Here is a 19,106-nt window from a genome sequence, read left to right as displayed (position 1 = left end):
GAGAACGCGCCGGCGGAAGAGGACGTACCTTTATCCGTCCGATCTTCGCTATAGCCTGGAGAACGCCCTTAGAACGCGCCGGTGGAAGAGGACGCACCTTTATCCGTCCGATCTTCGCTACAGCCTCGAGGACGACTCGAGAACGGCCTTAGAACGCGCCGGTAAAAGAGAAAGTAGAAGGCGGTAGAGAGCTTAGGGGAGCCTAGCGACGTTATAGTCATAATAGAGATACGACGGAAGGAGAGGTACTTCCTTAACGGTTATCGATAATGGAAGGAACAGTAACTAACCCATTCTATGTAAGCGCCGGCATCTCTGTTAACTCCATCGTCCGCGCCATCTTATCGTAGGTATGCATAAACGCTACCGCGGCGGAAGGAACAGTAACCAACCCATTCTACGTAAGCGCCGGCATCTCTGTCGACTCCATCGTCCGCGTCATCTTGTCGTAGGCATGCATAAACGCTACCGCGGTAGAAGGAACAGTAACTAACCCATTCCACGCAGGCGCCGGCATCTCTATCGACTCCATCGTCCGCGTCATCTTGTCGCAGGCATGTATAAACGCTACCGCACTAGATGTATAGTAAGTAATGCTCCTAGTACTCTCTAACCTCGTAACTACCGCCGTAGTAGTACTACTTATAAGTCTCCTTATACCTGGTACTCTCCAACCTCGCAACCACCGCCGCAAGTAGTACTTCTTATACGTTTCCTTATACCTGGCACTCTCCTACCTCGTTACTACTACCGTATAACGTATCCTATAACGAGCCCCCTAGCTCCCATCATCTACGACGAATTATCTACTTAGGGGAGGGGCGCTCCCGCTTCCCTTCGCCGTAAGCTTAGGACGAATAGCTCTTTTAGCCTTACGTCAATGATCATCGCCTAAGGGTATAGCCTATAATTTATCGTAATCGATCGGAGCGTCCCGGTCATCACTTAAAGGCTAGCTCTATATCCGACTAGGATAGTTCCTTAAGGCTAATACGTCTATCCTCTAGTCTATCCTATCATTAATTTATCTTCATCCTGATAAGGATTACCTACCTCTAACCTACTTTAATTTATCGCCCCTCGCCCTCGACTCTAAGCTTTTACTGTACTATATAATGTCCCGGGGTTCGTCGGTATAGCCGTTATAATTAGAGAAAAGGCCGATAGTTAAATCGTTATCGTAGTCGACACCCGTATCTAGGGGTTTTACTTATCTTAAGACCCTATACTACGTATATAAGAGGGTAGCATCATATAATTAGAGAGGGCCTCAGCTAGGAAGGACGGTAGAAGGAGGTAGACGCCGGTAGGAGGATAGCGGAAGGTTCGGGACGCCCGTCGGGTAGGGTTACGTAGGAAGGGTAGGACTAGTATAACTTCATCCCGTAACGTAACGATCGAGGCGTAATAAGTTACTAGAGGATATCCATTTCAGTAGTAGCCGTACTCGTAATAAGACCACCTCGTTAAGTAGTATTTTACCAGAGGGAGAGGTATAGGTTCGACGACGTTAATGGTCGCGAGCTTAGACCCTAACCCGGATATAAGTTAATCCTAATCCTCTAACCCGCCTTCCCTCTTTTGATTTATTTTCGTAGCTAACCTTTCCGTATATAGATATACTAGGTCCACCTAGTACTAGTCTCGTAGTCGGCGTTAATATAGGGTATCTATATAGTACGCACTGAGTATACCGTCTTTTCCGTATATTAAATACCGCGTTACGTCTAAGATAGGGAAGCGAGGCCGTCCTCGAAAGTATACTAAGGAAGAGTAACGTACTCGGAATGCACTTTCTAAGAAGTAGAGTCGTAAACGACTTCAGGCCGGAGTATAACTTCCTCCCTCTATCGGGTAATTAACCTAGGGAGAAACCGTCATCGACTTTCGGGATCCTCCCCCTAACCTCGCTACTTAGTTTACGTAAGCCCTCGATAACGACATTAATTAAGATCTCGACGATATTCACTACGACTAACCTCCCCCAGCCGTATATATAGTACCCCTAACGTAGCTAACTCTCCGCGCTAATAACTTAGAGCTATAGCGGTATCTACTAAATCTAGTTTCGGGCAGCTCTCTAGATATACAGCTTATAGAGGTACTAAGTAGACCCTCTCCGACCTCCTTAAGTTCGTTATATATATTAACGAGGACGATAAAAGACTAGGAATAGTACTTTTCTCGTACCTATACGAGATATTATATAACAGTATGACCCTCGCCCATTAACTTCACTCTTAGCTAGTGACACTTTTATCCCGTTACTCCCCCCCCCGTCTAGTACCCTTACTAACGAGATAAACGTATCCCTAGACCCCCCTAGGCTAAGGCCCGACGTTAATCCCGGTAGTGTTAAACTAGACTTATCCTCGTCGTTCCAGCGACTCTCGATAGATAGTCCTCTTAGTGAGCAGCCGCGTCGACCCAGACGTAGTCTATATAGTAAGCCCTTTGTCCCTATATCTATCTTCTCGCCCCCTCGCCTACGACGTATTAATAGCTCTTCATAACTAAGAGCCCCGTCCTCAGAGGTTATATCCGCGACTATAGAACTAGTAAACCGTTCACCCTCGGTATCAAGTCTTCGATAGGCCACCGAGGAGCCGATACCTCCCGACTCGACCCCCGCTCCTAGTATCGGCGATACCTACTTACCTCCTCTCGAGCCAGCTACTATTACTGACGCCGCTCCCGCCGGGAGAACTTTACCCCCGGTAGCGCCGACGCCGCGGAGTTCTCTTCTAACTCCACCGGCCGCCTTAGGCCCCGCGGCATCCTCTCGACCTTATCTACCTCGCGCACCGCCGACCTATAGTACGGACTAGATCCATTAGGATAAGTTAGCGGCGGTCCTCGTACGCGCTCTCTACGCGCCTCGTTTACTTATGTCGGAGACCCTCCTCCCGGGCGAATAGGGCCGCGGGAATCGGACGACATCCGACTCGGGTAGACGTCGTTACTAATGGTTTCGCCCTATACCGTACCAGCCCGTTCACTCCCTAACCTAGTTTCTCGATCGGTACGAACCCCTTATCCCTTATGTCCTAGACCTACGGACCCTTAAAAAGGGGCATCCCCTACTAGAGACTACCCTATAGTAACGCCGTAAGACCTATACGGGGCTCGGGACTCTAGTCGAGCCGATTCTCTCCCGACTATTTCTAGACATCTCGAGGAATTACAGATATGACCCCACCGGGTTTATACCCTCCTTCGACACCGATAGCTATATCGGGCTTACGTCGTCGCTCGCCGTCTTTCGAACGGGGTTAAAGGTCATCTTCGTCTAGCGCCCGACCCCGTCCATTACGGCGAGCCTCCACCTCGGACTCTTCTCGGTTACCTACTATAGCGAAGATAGTACCGTCTAAACGGAGCGTCGCTTACCTCTCTATCAAATCCCTATAGTTACTCTCGGGCGCTGCGCTAAAAGGGACGACCTCGAGTTAATTATCCTATTTCCTTATACTGTCCGAGACAACTAGTAGATATCGAAGCTCCCGGATCCTATCTTTACTAAATGGGTAGACTATATCCTCTTACCTACCCTCTAGGATATCCTCCCTAGTACCGTCTCCGTCTCGATCCCCTCGAGCGACGTCGTTACTAAATCTATAGCGACGATACGAGGCGTAAATAAGGTCGCCCTTATAGGTGAACCGAGGCGATAGGGGCTCTCCCACCCGATCTAGGCCGAGTACCTCGAGCGTCTCTAACTCTAGATCTAGTACCGAGTACGGAGTGCCCCGCACTACTAGCTCTTTAAGACCCCTCTCCTAATTATCAACGCCCGCGGGATTAAGGCCCTAACCGCCGACCCGATATAGCGAGGGATGTTAGCTAAGAAGGACGCCGTCATCACCTATAACATCGACGGCCGTTTCCTCCGGCTCGCGCTCCTAGACATTAGTCGGTCCTAGGGCTACTCACCGGTAAGGCGCGGAGGCGAGGTGACGGACGGAGACGGGCCCTAGGACGGGTATATCTCATTATAGGTATAATCGTACCTATCCTAACTAAGGCGGTACATCATCGATACTCTCCCCCGGACCGAGGGTCGCGCTAGGAACTAGTCTATCTAGGAATACTACGCCTACTTTCTCTATAGGATAGGCTCTATAACCTTTAAGCCCCCCGAAGGGTCCCGATACTCGGACGTCGGACTAAAGTATATATAATTCTATAATACCGATAAAAACTTCTAGGCTGCGGGAGATTTCTACCTAGCGTCTAATCGCGATATTAACGACCTCGGACTCGACCCCCAGAAACTATATATACTCTAATAGGCCGCTTACGCGGTTACGGGAGGGCGATAATCCGCGGCGACCGACGCCCTCATCCGGGCCTTTATCCACCTCCTAACGCATATCGACGACCTAACCTAGACCGGCGTAACTAAGTTAAGTCACCTCCGCACCGAGTTTCGTATTACGTAGACTCTATTCGATCGGACTAGTAGCTTCCTCTCCGCTCTAGAAAGGTTTATCGACCCCGGTCGCGAACTGACCGCGTAGTACCCCGAGCTCGTCCCCGGGACCCCCGAGTTCGCCTTTATAGAGGAATGGCTCTCGGATCTAGCCCCTCCCTACGTCTCCGCGTAGAATGGCTACCTCTATCTTAAAACCTCCCTCTTCCTCCGGTAGGTAGCCTAGAACGTTAATCGCCTAGCCTACGGGATCTTTTTTACCTTTACCTAAGTCCCCCCGGGTCAACCCATCTCCTAGGAATAGACTCGGGCTACCGCGACCTTCTTCCGCGCTATCGCCGTCTTCCTAGGTACCGCGAGCCCGGGCGATATATACCGATACTGGGTCGACTATTACCCGATTAAGTATAATCCTCGGACGGGTAACCCGACAAAACCGAAGTAGGGATTTAGGTTCTAACTATCGATGTCTATTAGTACCTTCCCCTAGTTTATAGATAAGTTCTACTAGGGGACCCTCCTCTTTAAGCCCGAGCTAAGCGACGCCCTCCTATTTAACCGCCTTCAGGTGGAACTTCGTCTCGGGAAATTCTCCTACCGGGCTAAGTCTACTTATGACCTCTCCAGGAATATCGAGCTATACGACGAGCTCCTCGAGCGATATAGCTACATTATATCGTACCGGACCCTCCTCTTCGACCTCTTTAACTAAATTTACGGGCTCTAGTTCCGCCGGGAAGTCTTCGAATACGTAAAGGATAGTATTAGGTAGGAGTTCGTTCGAGAGTACCGCGACGGCGATCTACCCCTCTACTAGGAGACCCTCGCGAGAGTCTTCGTCCGAGGGCCTCGCGACTTCATAATTAAGGACGATAAACGCGCCCCTCTCTTAATATAGGATAAGTTTAAGATAGCCCTATTCCTCGACCCTAAGAAGGTCCCGAAGTATACCCGCGAAAAACTCTACTAGTTAACCTATTGAACGGCGTACGAGGTCGTTAAGAAGAAATTAGGGTATACACCTATAGTCTAATAGTTAGAATAGTTCGTGGAATACCTCCGAGCGACCTACTAGATACTACCCTACCCGTAGAATAATCGGTTCCTTAACCGCCACCCCGACGTAAAACCGTACCCGGACGGTAAGCCCTAGGTATTCTAGGCCGACTAGAACTCTACTATATACCGACAGCTCGAGGCCCGACCCGATAGAGAGACCCCGCTCCTACTCCCGGAAGACTAGCGTACTCGATATACGGGTAGGTAGCGAAATAAATCGGCGTATAAGTAGCTGATCGCATATCCGCGTCACCCCGACGCGTCTCCCTCCCTTAATGTACCGTCCTCCCCAGTACTAAGTAAGACTAGTCCTAGGACGCTAACTCGTAACCGTACTAGCGATTCCGCTCTCTAGTGCCCCTACGGTCGACCTCGACCTCGTACATATAGACACCGTCGACTTCTACTAACGCCTAGCCGACCTCGCCGGTAACTAAGCCGCGAGAGATAACAGCTCCTCCGACGAAGACTACGACCCCGATACCGACGAACGGGTCGTTACCTAACGGCTCCCGACCCTTTCTCTACGTAGCCTTCCCCCTCGCCGTAATCCCCGTACGGACCGTAGCGACGACGACGACGCTCGCCCCTCCCGAGTAGGTCCTCGAACCCGGAATACTAGGCGATAGTAATCTACCGCGCGTCGTAGCGTAGATCCCGGATTCGCTCCTAACACGGGGGCGGTAGCCGAGTCGTCTAGTCTCCTTAAGGAGTCCCACCACGACTTCCTAGAGCTTAGTAAGACGTTTCTCCAACGGGAAGAGGAGGTAGAACCATCTTAAGAGGACTAGTCGAGTTATCCATCGGACGCCAGCTAGTAGCCGCCGCGCGCGGGGCGATTCTCGTAGTCGCTAGGCGTCGCTTCGCGAGACGGCGGAGGACGACCTCATCCCTCTTATTCCGAGAGTCAGGTTACACTTATAGACCTTCCTAAACTAGTCTACTAGATACTATAGGCCGAGAATTAAATACCCTTTATTATAAGCTATAGACGTTTAGTCGTAGCGGCTAACTTCATCGAGTCTAACTACTCCTCGATGCGGGTTACCGGGGAAATACGTTGTTTACATCATATATCGAGTCTTTAGACTAATGTCATCCTTTCACCCTTATAGGTTAAATCGTCCACTATAGTCGACATCGATCAACCCATCCACTACGGGATTAACTAACGAGTCGATATCTCCCACGTACGGCGTAGTTACCGTACTCTAACATTATAACGCTCCGTAGCCCAGCGCACGGCTAAGAGCGACCGCACGTAAAGGCTGAGAAGCTTTTACATCTCTCCAGTACTAGTAGCGTCTATTTCATCAGCATCGTCTACTTTATCGTCTATAGGTCTCGCTTACCCCCGGGGCCTAGTATCCAGAGATACTTTTATCTGGTCGGCCACCCCTATCCGTACCGCACGTTCCGCCGCCAGTATATAGTACGACGCGTCCACTTAGGCCTATTCGTACGCGGCTAACAAGATAAAAGTGTCCCTAGATCCTAAAGCCTATTAAGGTAACCGCATCTAAAACCTTATATCGACGACATTAATCTCCTAGCGTACTAAGGTTCGGACGTAGCATTAACTTAACTACGCGCGGACTATACTCGTAGATAGCCACTATAGAAATAATCTACGCGAGGAGTAGGGATAGCCCGACCGACGCTAGCGATAGACTTTTCGAAGAATGTATAACAGTTATAGGTGAAGGTATAGGTAAATATCAAGTCCTAGGCTCGGCCGGGGCCCTAACCATCTAAGTACCTATACGCGTTTACGGGTCGAGGTTTCTAATATCTACTGACCCTCGATATATTTACTATCGCGGTAGATGACGATAATCTTATATCTCTAGGTAGCCGCTTAACCTCGGTAGCCAGTGATACTTTTATCTAGATAACTAATACGTTAGAACGTCGACCCTAGTGAATAGGGACACTTTTATCTAGTAGTCGCTGCCGACCCGGTCGACCCTTCCTAAAGGGGTGCAGGGATAATTTTATCTAGTTATCACCACCTACTTTCTCTCTCTCTTACTCTCACTACCCTACTAAATCTCTTGTTTATTAGCTATACCTCTACGCTTACGTCCTACTGTTGTTTTAACGCTTTATTCTATCATAGAATCGACCCATTCGTACGTCTATCGCTCGTCTCTCGACGAATTACCCCTACGATCGCCTATTTAAGGCGGTTAAAGTTAGCCGACGGCCTAAAATCGCGCTGAGCGGCTAATCTAAGGTGAGCTAACTAAATAAACGTCTCCCTATCTCCAATTAGAAAGTGTTATAAGAGGCTACGGGTATATAGTTATTTTATCCGAGACCTGGGAAATAGCTCTAGGCTAACTAGATAAAAGTGTCCCTATCTCCAGCTAGAAAGTTTAGTAAGAGGCTAAGGGCGGGTTACCGGTTTACTAGAGTCTTAAGAGATGGCCTAAGGCTAACTAGATAAATATGTCCCTATCTCTAACTAGAAACTAACATTTTTATCATAACTAGATCTCTAATACACTATATCTGAGCTCGACTCGGTAGAGCTACCCGACCCCCTTAAGACATCAGACCCTCTACCTACTACTTCTCCAGACCCTTAGCCTACTACTTCTCCAGATGATAATGAGTCGTTCCATCTCACTAGCGGCTAGGACCCTCCCCCCGACCCTATAGACACTAGTAACGCCGATCTTAACACTAGTAGAATAACGCCGGTAGACCCGCCTCTAGACCCTATAGACACTAGTAATGATAATATAGCGGCGACTAAAGCAGTACGTTACGCCGCCATCCTTAAGGGAATCGATGCTAAATTCGCTATATTATACTATAACGAGATCGACCTCCCTCACTACAATAAGATACGGAGAATCAGAAACGGACGACTAAGACGGGTACGCTAAGCCATCGAACGCATAGAAAAAAAGATAGATGACCTCGACCTCCCCGCACCAGACCCTATAGCGGACCCTCACCTACTTTAATAGGCCCTAACCCGCCTAGAGGCTACCTATACCGCCATCCGGAAGGGTCTAGGTAAAGGCGAAGAGACCGATTCTAATTAATATAAGGGTAATAAGAGTCCTCCACCGGTCGATTCTAACACTGAGGATAACTTACCCGTAGACTTAGATATTCTATAGCGTCGTAAGCCTAAGGGAACTCGGTTAGAGCCTTCGCGTACCGTTAGTAAAAGCGCTCCGGGTACCAAACTCTCGGCCGATAATGAAGAAATCAAGCGGAACCGCCTCGATAAAATCCAGACTACCATCTAGGAGTGCCGCCGGGACCGGGAAGCCATCGAAGACTAGAAGTAGTCCAAGCGTCGCCAGAAGTAGTTAGAACGATTGTCGTAGAACCTAGAGCGCCTACGTAACCTCAAGGACCGCATCGAAGGTGATAAGCTACTAGGAGAAGATAGCGAGTCCGATTAGTACGACTATACCCTAGACCCGCCCGAGCTCAGCTAACGTAGTAAGGCTATAGTTAATCGCCTTACTAGTAAAAAGGCTAACCCTCCTACTCCGAAGGCCGCTAAACTAAAGCCCCTTTTTCGTAAAGATACTCGACCTTTACAGCGTAGTAAGAAATCCGACAGTAAGAAATCCGGCAGTAAGAAACCGAGTCGGACTAGCCCTACCCCTCCCGACACTAGGCGGCGGTAGGAAGACGGTACTCGTATCGACGCCCTACTAAGTACGGAACGGGTCGATCTAGTCGATCTCGTAGATAATGAAGGAGATGCCGACCCGACTTAGACCGGGCTCTAGCCTATATCTACACTAGCTCCGCTAGGGCCTGATCCTAGCGACGCGGACGACGCTAATTTATCCGACGCGGCCGCCGCCTTCGACCTAACCGCAGTCGATAAGTAAACCGTATAAGACTTAAGAAACATCAACCGGCGTAAAGGAAGCCGGAAGGGATAAGGGACGGCTAAGGGTAAACTCGATGAGACTAACCTCCCGGATCGGTAGATCCTCTTTTAAGAACTTATTAAGAAGCCTACTAGTAATATACCTAGTATAAACGTCATGATCGAGCGTCAGAATCTACAGTAAAACTCCCTCTACCTCGCCAGCTACCTCGGCCTAGGGAACGTCCGCGCCCTCGGGCGATTATATAACGCCCTAGTTCTAACATTAACCTATTTTACCGACCTCCGAAAGAAGAATTTTAGCATTCCGTCTTAGAAGGGCGCTCTATACGTTCAAGACGTTAGTATCCTAAAGCTAGTTAAGGAAGATCTAGTACTACGTCACATCACCTAACTCACTACGATCCGCCCGACCTAAACCCTCGATGAGTAGGACCTATGTCTAGATGAGTGTCGGGGTATATAGCGTTCGCGCCACTAGATCCCAGTCATATATCTAGTATAGGTCTATAACCTAATCAAGCGAATGCCCCGGCTATTTAAGGATAGTCACGACCCTAACTATACTACCCGTAAATAGGCTAACTTTACGACTATAGAAGATACTAACCGCGCCCTATTATTATTACGGACTAGTACTGACTACGTGTCCGGTAAAGGTACTAAGACCTTTCCCTTTCGCACTACCGTGGCGCTACCGTACCTCAATCAGGACGAACGTCGCTAACTAGGTCTTAAAGAAGGCTAATCCGTATATAACCCCAACCCCTTAGTCGATGATAGCGCTACCGTAGCCGCCTTTAACGCCGACCTCGGTCCCTCGGACGAGTTTCTTGACTCGCTAGAATTAGACGCCATCGAGAGACTTCGCTAGGATAAAAACATGAAAGAGTACATCGCCGCGGGGGCGGATACGGTCGACTTATTCGTAAACGCCTTCCGGATCTACGAATCTATAGTATATATAGCCCCCCCTCTCCTCGGGTAGATAGGGATACTTTTATTTAGTCGCCTATTCGACTGTCCGGCTAGATAAAAGTATCCCTATCCTCTCCTAACCTCTATAAGCTTAACTCGGCTAACTATAGATATAGAATACTACGGTAGACCCGCGACCCCAGCTTACGCCTACCTAATAACGCGTTTTTTTCCACCGGATAGTGCGGCGTATTAAGGTCGTCTACGATAAGTTTTACGGCGGCGAGGACCCGGTCATATAGGCCACTACGACTTCATACGCCGAGCGCGGTATATAAGAAGAAAGCGCGAAGAAGGTAGATACGACTAAGCCTCCCTCGGTGCGATCGGCGGAACTTAATCGCTTACTAAGCCGACTAGCGTACGCGTCCATCCCGCTCTTGAGCTACGAGGAGGCCTATAAATACCTCGGGTTTACGGCCGACTTTAACGATCTAGTAGACCTCCGCTTTATCGATAAAGACCCCCCTTATAAGAATCGCATAAAGAGGAACGGGGTGGAATCGAGCGTAGTCCTACTACTATAGTAGATTCTCGGCATCGCCACCTAACTAATCTACGAAAAAATCTTCGGCGGCGGTCTCGACGCGCTCGACTACGGCATGGGGAAGACCATCAAGGTAATCGCCACCATCTATTTCCGCGCGTTAGAGATCGAGAGAGCCTAAGCCGCAGGCCAAGAAGTCGACATACGCCCGACCCTCGTCTTAACCTCCGGTCCTATCTAGATCGAATAGTTAAAGGAACTACGGACCCGATTTACCGGCATCGTACGCTTCTACATCTTCTACGGGACTGATAAAGCTACTATATCCTCGGAGACCCGGGCCGCTCTCCTCTCCAGCGACTCCGTAGAAGCCCGCGAGGTTATCGACAAGATGGACTAGTAGGACGTGGTCTTATCCGTCTACGAAACTTTCTAGTCGCGTACCCTCGTCACTTTACCTAGCGATAAGGCGTCCTTAGGTAAGTATCGCCCCCCCCCCTCCGCCGCTTCCTAGATAGATAGGGATACTTCTAGCCTATAGGACGGCGCACTAGTAGAGTCATCTGGATAAAAGTGTCCCTATCTCTATCCTGACCCCCCTCACCCCCTTACGATAACCCCTTGGAGTCTAAACTACTAACCCGTATATACAGTAGAAGATAAAGACCTTAAAATCCGCCTAGCTACTACCAAACCTCCGACCGCGGACGCCCACCTCCGCGAAGACGATTTAGTAGTTCGGCGCACCAATACTTCGGTTATTCACGCCGCCGATAACGATAACGAGGGGTTTAAGGAGGAGCGTACCGATAAGAGTATAACCTACGGATCGGTCCTGAAGTACTGTTTTCGCGTCGTTATTCTAGACGAAGGCTATAAGGTTAAGAACTATTCATCTCGCAACTACATCGCCGTCTAGCTGCTGTACGCGCCCATCGTCTAGGTCCAGTCAGCGACACCGGCCATTAATCGACCCGCCGACCTGACGGGATACCTTAACCTTCTCTATATAGACCGCTATACCTCGGACCTTATAGCCCTAGACGGCTAGGACGACCTAGGCGAAAATTTAACGGAACGCTACAGCCTAGAACTCTAGGAACGCATCCAGAAATACTACCCTAACTACGTCGCCAAGTATAAGGCGCCCCTATACGTCTTAGACCCCGTCCCGTTCTTTAGCTTATATAATAAAGGCTATATAGAAGGCATCACCGCCCTCAAGGTCCTCCGGCCCCTCCTAGACCGCATTCAGTTAAGAATCACTATAGCGAGCGAGGTGGACATTAGGGGTAGCCGCACTCTAGTCCCGGCTAAGTTTATCCCCGAGTACAAGATCACCACCGTCGAACTGGACTTCAGTACTTAGGAAGCCGAATAGTACAGTACGATGTAGAACCGTCTAAAGGACTTTCTCTACCGCGGCGGCGCTTCCCGCGGCGCTACCCGTAGTAACCTTAAGAGCCTCGCCGTAACCTCCGGCCTCCGCGACATACGGATCTACCGCGCTATTTCTCTAGCCACGTTCGACATCCGCTACGCGGCATGGGTAGAGGTGGAAGTAGCCCTCCATCTCCGCAGTACCAGCACCGGGAGCCAGCAAAAATCCCAGCGTAAGGACTACTAAGCTATAGGACTGACTACTAACTACGGGTTTAGTGAATACTTTAAGGCGACCCGGCCTAACCCGACCTTACCGGTCTACTAAGATCGTCTAGGATAGGCCGAGTACTAACTCGGTTAGTCGCCTAAGCTCCGATATAGCTGCGGCATTTTAGACGATTATCTCTACGGTAGCGAGGAAGACCGGGGTAAGCTCATCCTATTTATCCAGTGGCCTAAGGAATAGTATGGCGCGGCTGAATTCCTCCACACTATCAATGTCCCCTTTCTAGTCTTATAGCCCGACCTAGAGCTCGAAGACCGTAACCGGATCCTACGTAACTTTAGTAACGATAACTACCCTAGCCGCGTTCTTATCTATTCGCTACGGGCCTCCGCCTACGGGCTAAACCTACAAAACTACGCCCGCATGCTCATCATGTCGTACCCTAAAAATATACAACAGATGGTATAGATAGTAGGACGCGTCTACCGACTAGGACAGCGGCGCGTCTAGAAGGTCTAGGTATTAACCATCAACCATTCGTACGACAACTATCTACAGGCTAACGCGGCCCGTAAGTTCCTAGCCTAGCTAGCCGGCGAGGCGGATATAAGTACTACCGAGCTCACCGAAGAGTAAAAGGAGTAACTATTTAGCTTCGACTACTTGAACGACGATGAATACGACTTATACTACGAGCGCCGCCAGGATAGTACCATTATCGAGCTAGCGGACGTATACATCCAGGCCATCCTAGGCTAGAGTTATTCCCGAGTTTCATAGCGTAAGGAGAACCTAAGTATACCTTAAAAGGACATTCCCATAACTACGCCCTAAGGCGATACTTCCTAGGACGACACTCTATAGGGTAGTACGCCCAGCCGTCCAGCCGGCAGAACCGTAGGTACGTAGACCAGCCCGTCCCGCCGAGTCCCGGGAGACTTTAGTCTAGCTAGCCTAGGCGCCATCGGATAAAAGTCTCCCTAGACTTAGCCCGATGATTATAGCCTAATACTAATACCGTTCCTAGTCTTATCGATCCCCAAATCTACTCCGGGCTAGACGCTAACGTAGACGTAGCTCGTATAAAGTAACCCTTATACCTAGGACTAATTAAAGGTAGAAGGTTTAGGTAAGTATTCGTACCCAGCGAGACCTTACCCTTTACTAACGCCATCATAGTAATAGAGTGAAATCGGGCAGTACTTAAATATAAATAGGTCTCTAAATCCGACATTTAACGTCACTAGAGTACTTAGATCAAGCTCTACCTAGATGCCGCCATAAATGACGGGGGCGTTTTTATCTACAATACGTACGATGGGATCTTAAGGGATAAGCGAGATAAGCCCATTTACGCGAGCCGCTTCTTTTTCATCGATGGTGACTATCATTTAGTCGACTATTATAATAACCGCTATCTATATAAATACTACGATAACCGGTTTACTATCCTACCGGTCGATGGAGACTCGGTTCGTTCCCAGCTTATAGAGCTTCTACCCGAGGACGACCTCGCGCCTAATGATAACTTTATCTAGCCTAATAATATCCGATATAGGATTAGTAGGGTCGCTAGACCTCCTCCTCGATTTAGCCTAACCTTATCTACGGACTAGACCTAATAGCCTACAGACTCGACTAGTATACCGGAATCCCCTTAGTCTGACCGAATGTCGGAAGACAACGATAATCCGTTTCTAGATTCTAAGGTCGCACCGACCTCGGTCGAGCCCGAGACTGATAACTCTAAGTCTAGCAGCTCCGAGTCTGATAGCTCCGAGTCTAGTACTGAAGATCTAGACGCCTCTAAATACGGGTCCAGTAATGAAGACCCAGACGCCTCTGAACGTAAGGCTAGTGATGACGAAGACCCAGACGCCTCTAATTATCGGTCCGGTACTGAAGACCTAGACGCCTCTAAAAGTGAGGCTAGTAACCCTGACCGGCCGTCCAAGCGCCCTCGCCTTAGTACACCATCGAATCGGTCATCTATCTCCCAGAACGACGAGCCTCTACCGTCCGGCTAAGGGGACGTCCCTATGTTAGACGCACCGTCAGGCGAGACTGCCGATGTAGTCGATAAGGACGATAAGATGACTGATATCTAAACTACACCTAATATACTAAAGAGGACTAGTTTAGGGTTCTTTCACCGTTTGCGAGGGAAGGGTTAGGGACGGATTTACACTATACGGACGGCTAGATCGAGGCCAGCTAATGAACTTTAATACGGCTATATAGATTACTTAAGAGACTCGGATGATACACTATATATAAGGATTAGCCCTTAGGCCTAAGATTATAGATATATATAGATAAAAGATGCTCGAGCCGGAGAGATTAATACATTAGAGATGTCTAGACTAGATAGATCGACAACTAGAAGATGAGACTTGAGCTAGACAGCTTTACAACTAGGAGATACTTAGGCTAGATTAATCTATAACTAGGAGATACTTAGGCTAGATCGATCTATAACTAGGAGATGAGACTTAAGCTAGATACATCCGCAACTAGGAGATGCCCGGGCTGGATAAATATACAGATAGAGAGGTACTTAAGCTGGATATATACATTAGGTGATATTTTCTATAGAGGTCGGAGACAGATAGTCGAGCTCCTAATACCTAGGTAGATAGAAAATGCGTAAGCTAGCCCACTAGAGACTTCTTCTAGGAATCCATAGAACATGATGAATATAAACGGGTAATGGATACAGTAGGTATACACTCCAGACGTCTACGGGTACCCCCTAAGTCTATAGGGATCTACAGGGATCTACTATAGCGTACGATATCCTACATACGACACTTCCTGAAGCGCATATAGAAGATAGATTTATAGTCTACGACCCCCTAGTATATATACGGACACTTTTATCTCGCCGGTACTGATACGTACCTCTATATCTACATAAAAGTATCCCTATATACGCTAGAGGGCAGCGATAGGGATGATTTCAGCGTCATATACTACATTCTAACGTATATGAAGGTAGGGCCCTATAAACGCCTAGAATTAAATATCTTCACGCGGCCTTAATTAGTCCGGTTGGTCCGCTACACTAGGTAGTCAATTTAAACTTCGACTCTAGCCATTCCTAGATAGGATCACCTCTATACCTTAATGTCCCTAACTCTAACGGTGAATAGTATGATAATCTCCGCTACGGACCCTCTAGCTAAAGATAGCGGAGGTATAGGTAATAACTAGACGATGTATTTAGGAGTTCAAGACTAGTTAGAGGCTCGTCTATAATCGAGATAGTGATAATATTATCTGGTTATCCCTTCTAGGGGGTTAGACCTAGCGTAGTAGTGTCCTCTCCCAGGTTAGTACTCGCCTATCCTACCACTACCACCCCGTTAGCCTAGCTAGGTGTTACTAACTCGTATCACTATCTCGCCTTAGCGCGTAGTTAGGTATTTTACCTAGCCTCTATACCTCCTCAATCTCTCCTTCCTTATTACTACTCTTATTCTACGACTAGGAATCCACTAAGTTAATAGCGAGCCTAAAGTATCCCTATTACTACCCCTCGCTACTACTAGGAGGTAGCCTTAGACATTTATACCCACCCTAATTCTACTCTACTTCCCTCCCAGGCCTCTTATTAGCCCTGTCGGCGACTATAGTACGGATCTAGACCCTACCTCGCTCCTTAAGTCCTAACCATCATAGGAGCCTACGTAAGACAGCACTATAGACCTAGGGGTGAAGGAGGTAAGAGTGATATCTCCTCTAGTCCTACGCTATAGCTAATATACTTACTAGGAGGAGAGGATAAAGCAGTTTAGTTATATAGTGAGAATACCTACCGATACGCTACTATCAAGTATCCTAACTTTCGTAGGAATAGCTAGAAGGCGGATCCCCTATTACCGTAAGTGAATTCACTAACGAGGTACTCTCCACTCCTAACGCTATTATAGTCCGCATCCGAGCCGCGGAAATGATAGTATTTTCGTAAAGACTGCTATAGTAAGAGTATCGTCTAGATCGCCGTCTACTAGGTCCGATCGTTCTATAGTACCGAAACACCGAGTACGACTCCCCTAGGACTAGGCTAGACTCCGCTAAAAATGCTACTAACTTTCATCGCGATAGTCCGATGTCTACGTTATCAGGACGTATTCTTCACCACGTATAATATCATAGGGATTCTAACTGATCACGAGAGAGTACATACCCAGTACGCGATAAAATCTTTCGCACTTAGTCTACTAAAGCACTATATCATGTACAAAGCGAGACTATAGGACTATAAAGAGGGATGTTCACGATGCGCTATCAGTACGATAGAAAAGATGTATAAAGCCGAGTTTAAGGCGTTCTAGCTAGCTGGAGGGATAGTTACACTATAGGGTCTATAGGACGCCATTCGTGCATAGGGTCCTTAAGTCCTAAGACTACTCTAGGGTACAGTAGTAGTAATCCCTATAAGGGACAGGTTAGTAGCACTAGCGTAGTATAGCTCAGACACGCTCCTAATGACAATTCCAGCCTTGACTTTTCTAGGCCTCTACTACATTCTTTTTTACGGTAAATAGTACGTATAATACGTCGAGACCTCGATAACTATTATATATCCAATGACACTTTTATCTAGCGGACTAGACCGCCTCGTAACCTATAGACTAAAGTATCTCTATCTTTATCTATAGACCTTCTCGTAGTCGGTTTCACCCTAGTTTCTAATGAATTCCTTTCTATATAGACTTACGTAGCCCTATAATAGAAGCTTTACTTTATTTTATCTATCTCCTACCTAGTTGCCCTAATATCCTTTTATATATAGGTATAATAGTTCTATACCTATATATATTTTATAGTAGTAATACTTCGATATTACTCTCTATATAGAAAGTAGAATGCGAGACTAATACTCTAGTCTTAATATCCTTCTATATATAAATAAGGTACTATTAGGTTATAACTATCGTCCACTTCTCTAGTTAGAGGTTCAGTTAACTTAATTTAACGTTAATAATATAAATTAATGTAGAACCTTTATCATTTTATTAATTACTTCTATATAGTTACCTTCGTAATATTATTATTTACTTTAAAATATATTTTAAATAAGTTAGGAGTTAATAAAGGGATTAATCTATAGAAGTAGATAAGAGAGAGAGAGTCTATAAGGTTAGGAAGTATTTTTTTTTTTTAGAGTTAGGTTAATATTTCATTATCTATTATATAGTTATATTATTTTAGTAACTTTATATAGAGAGTACTATTAATATTATTAAGTTTAAGTAAGAAAATTTAATCTCTCGATTATATCTTTAAGTATTAAGAAGAGTTCTTTAGAGCCTTTATCGATAATTTATCGTTATACTCTACTATAAAGAGCGATTTTATATTATTTTCTAAGTCATCTTTAGTTTCGAACTTTAATTTATTTAACCTTTTTAAAACTATATTTATTTTATTTACTTCGAGTTATAATTAAAGATATATAGTGATGTTTCATTTCTTTCCTTCTATATTAAAGTCTAGAAATATCTTAATTATTTTAGAGATTTTATAACTTTTAAGAGCTAAGAGTTTAAGACTTTTATAATTTTATATTTTCATTAAAGATAATAACTACTTCTATCTCGATTAATATCTCTAATTCCGGATATTATCTTTATTTTACCTCCGATTTAAGAGATTTTTATTTAAGAGATATTTTCTTAGATAAATAGATATTTAGCCTTTAAGTTTTTATTTTCTCTTCTTTCATTTTTTTTCTTTCTCTTAAATATTTTCTCTTCTCTATATTAATATTTCGTTCCTCTTATTCTTTATTACGTTCTATCTTTTTATCTTTCTTAGAGTTTAAGTTATCTTCCCGCCTTCTTCTCTTTATATATACTCTATCCTATAAGATATAATTCTCTTAATCGTTTATAAATCGATATTAAAAGTAAAATATTTTATAATTATTACGATATTATCATCTCTCTCTTATTTTATTATCGCTCTTTTAAGACGTAGACTCTTCTTCGACTCTCTCTTATTATTTTAAAGAGAAAGTTTAGTCATTTTCTCGTTAATTCGTTTTTAGACGCGAGAGATCCTCTTATAACGGGAGTTATCTCGTAAAGAGGATATAAATGAAGTCTAATCTTATTCCTTTACTTAATAATCCCTCTTAAAAGATCGTCCTTATTTTTATATAATTACTACTATTAAGGAGAGTCGTAAATCTTCACTAGAGATATTAACTTATTAAGTTTTTAGGGTTCCTCTAATAACTCTAATATTATATTAAGCGTTCTCGTTAAATTCATTTTAAATGTTAGAAAGAAATCTTCTTTAATACCTTAATTATATTATTTATTCTATTAATTCTTCCTTACGATTATCTAAGAAAAGGAGATTAAATATTTAATTTAAGATATTATAAATTTCTTCGTTAAAGTCTTTAATTCTTTATTCTCTTAATATATTTTCGTAATTTTTCATAAATATCTAAATATCTATCTTATTCTTAATATTTTAAAAGTAATTCTTCTAAGTAAAGATATTATTTTAAAGAGATATTAAGATATATTTACGAAATATTATCCTATCTATAATATAAGAAGTTTATTATAATATTCTTTATACTCTTTTCGTTTATATTTTAATATAAATATCTTAGGGTTATTATATTAATTTTCGGTTAAATAATGTAGTTATT

At 45.5% G+C, this 19,106-nt stretch overlaps 1 protein-coding gene across 1 annotated transcript; it reads left to right on the top strand.

Annotated features, from left to right (window-relative positions):
- Positions 1-14,103: 14,103 nt before the first annotated feature.
- On the top strand, positions 14,104-14,460 carry Z517_01976 (uncharacterized protein; the record flags this gene model as incomplete). The annotated part of the gene is made up of 1 exon (XM_013431087.1): positions 14,104-14,460. The coding sequence occupies one exon, from the start codon at positions 14,104-14,106 to the stop codon at positions 14,458-14,460; it is 357 nt and encodes a 118-aa protein (XP_013286541.1).
- Between the last annotated feature and the right edge of the window lie 4,646 nt (positions 14,461-19,106).

Source organism: Fonsecaea pedrosoi (genome assembly GCF_000835455.1).
Source record: "Fonsecaea pedrosoi CBS 271.37 unplaced genomic scaffold supercont1.2, whole genome shotgun sequence".
Classification (NCBI taxonomy): Eukaryota; Fungi; Ascomycota; class Eurotiomycetes; order Chaetothyriales; family Herpotrichiellaceae; genus Fonsecaea; species Fonsecaea pedrosoi.
The sequence above is the reverse complement of the archived record's forward strand: the minus strand, read 5'-3'. Positions and strand labels throughout refer to the sequence as shown.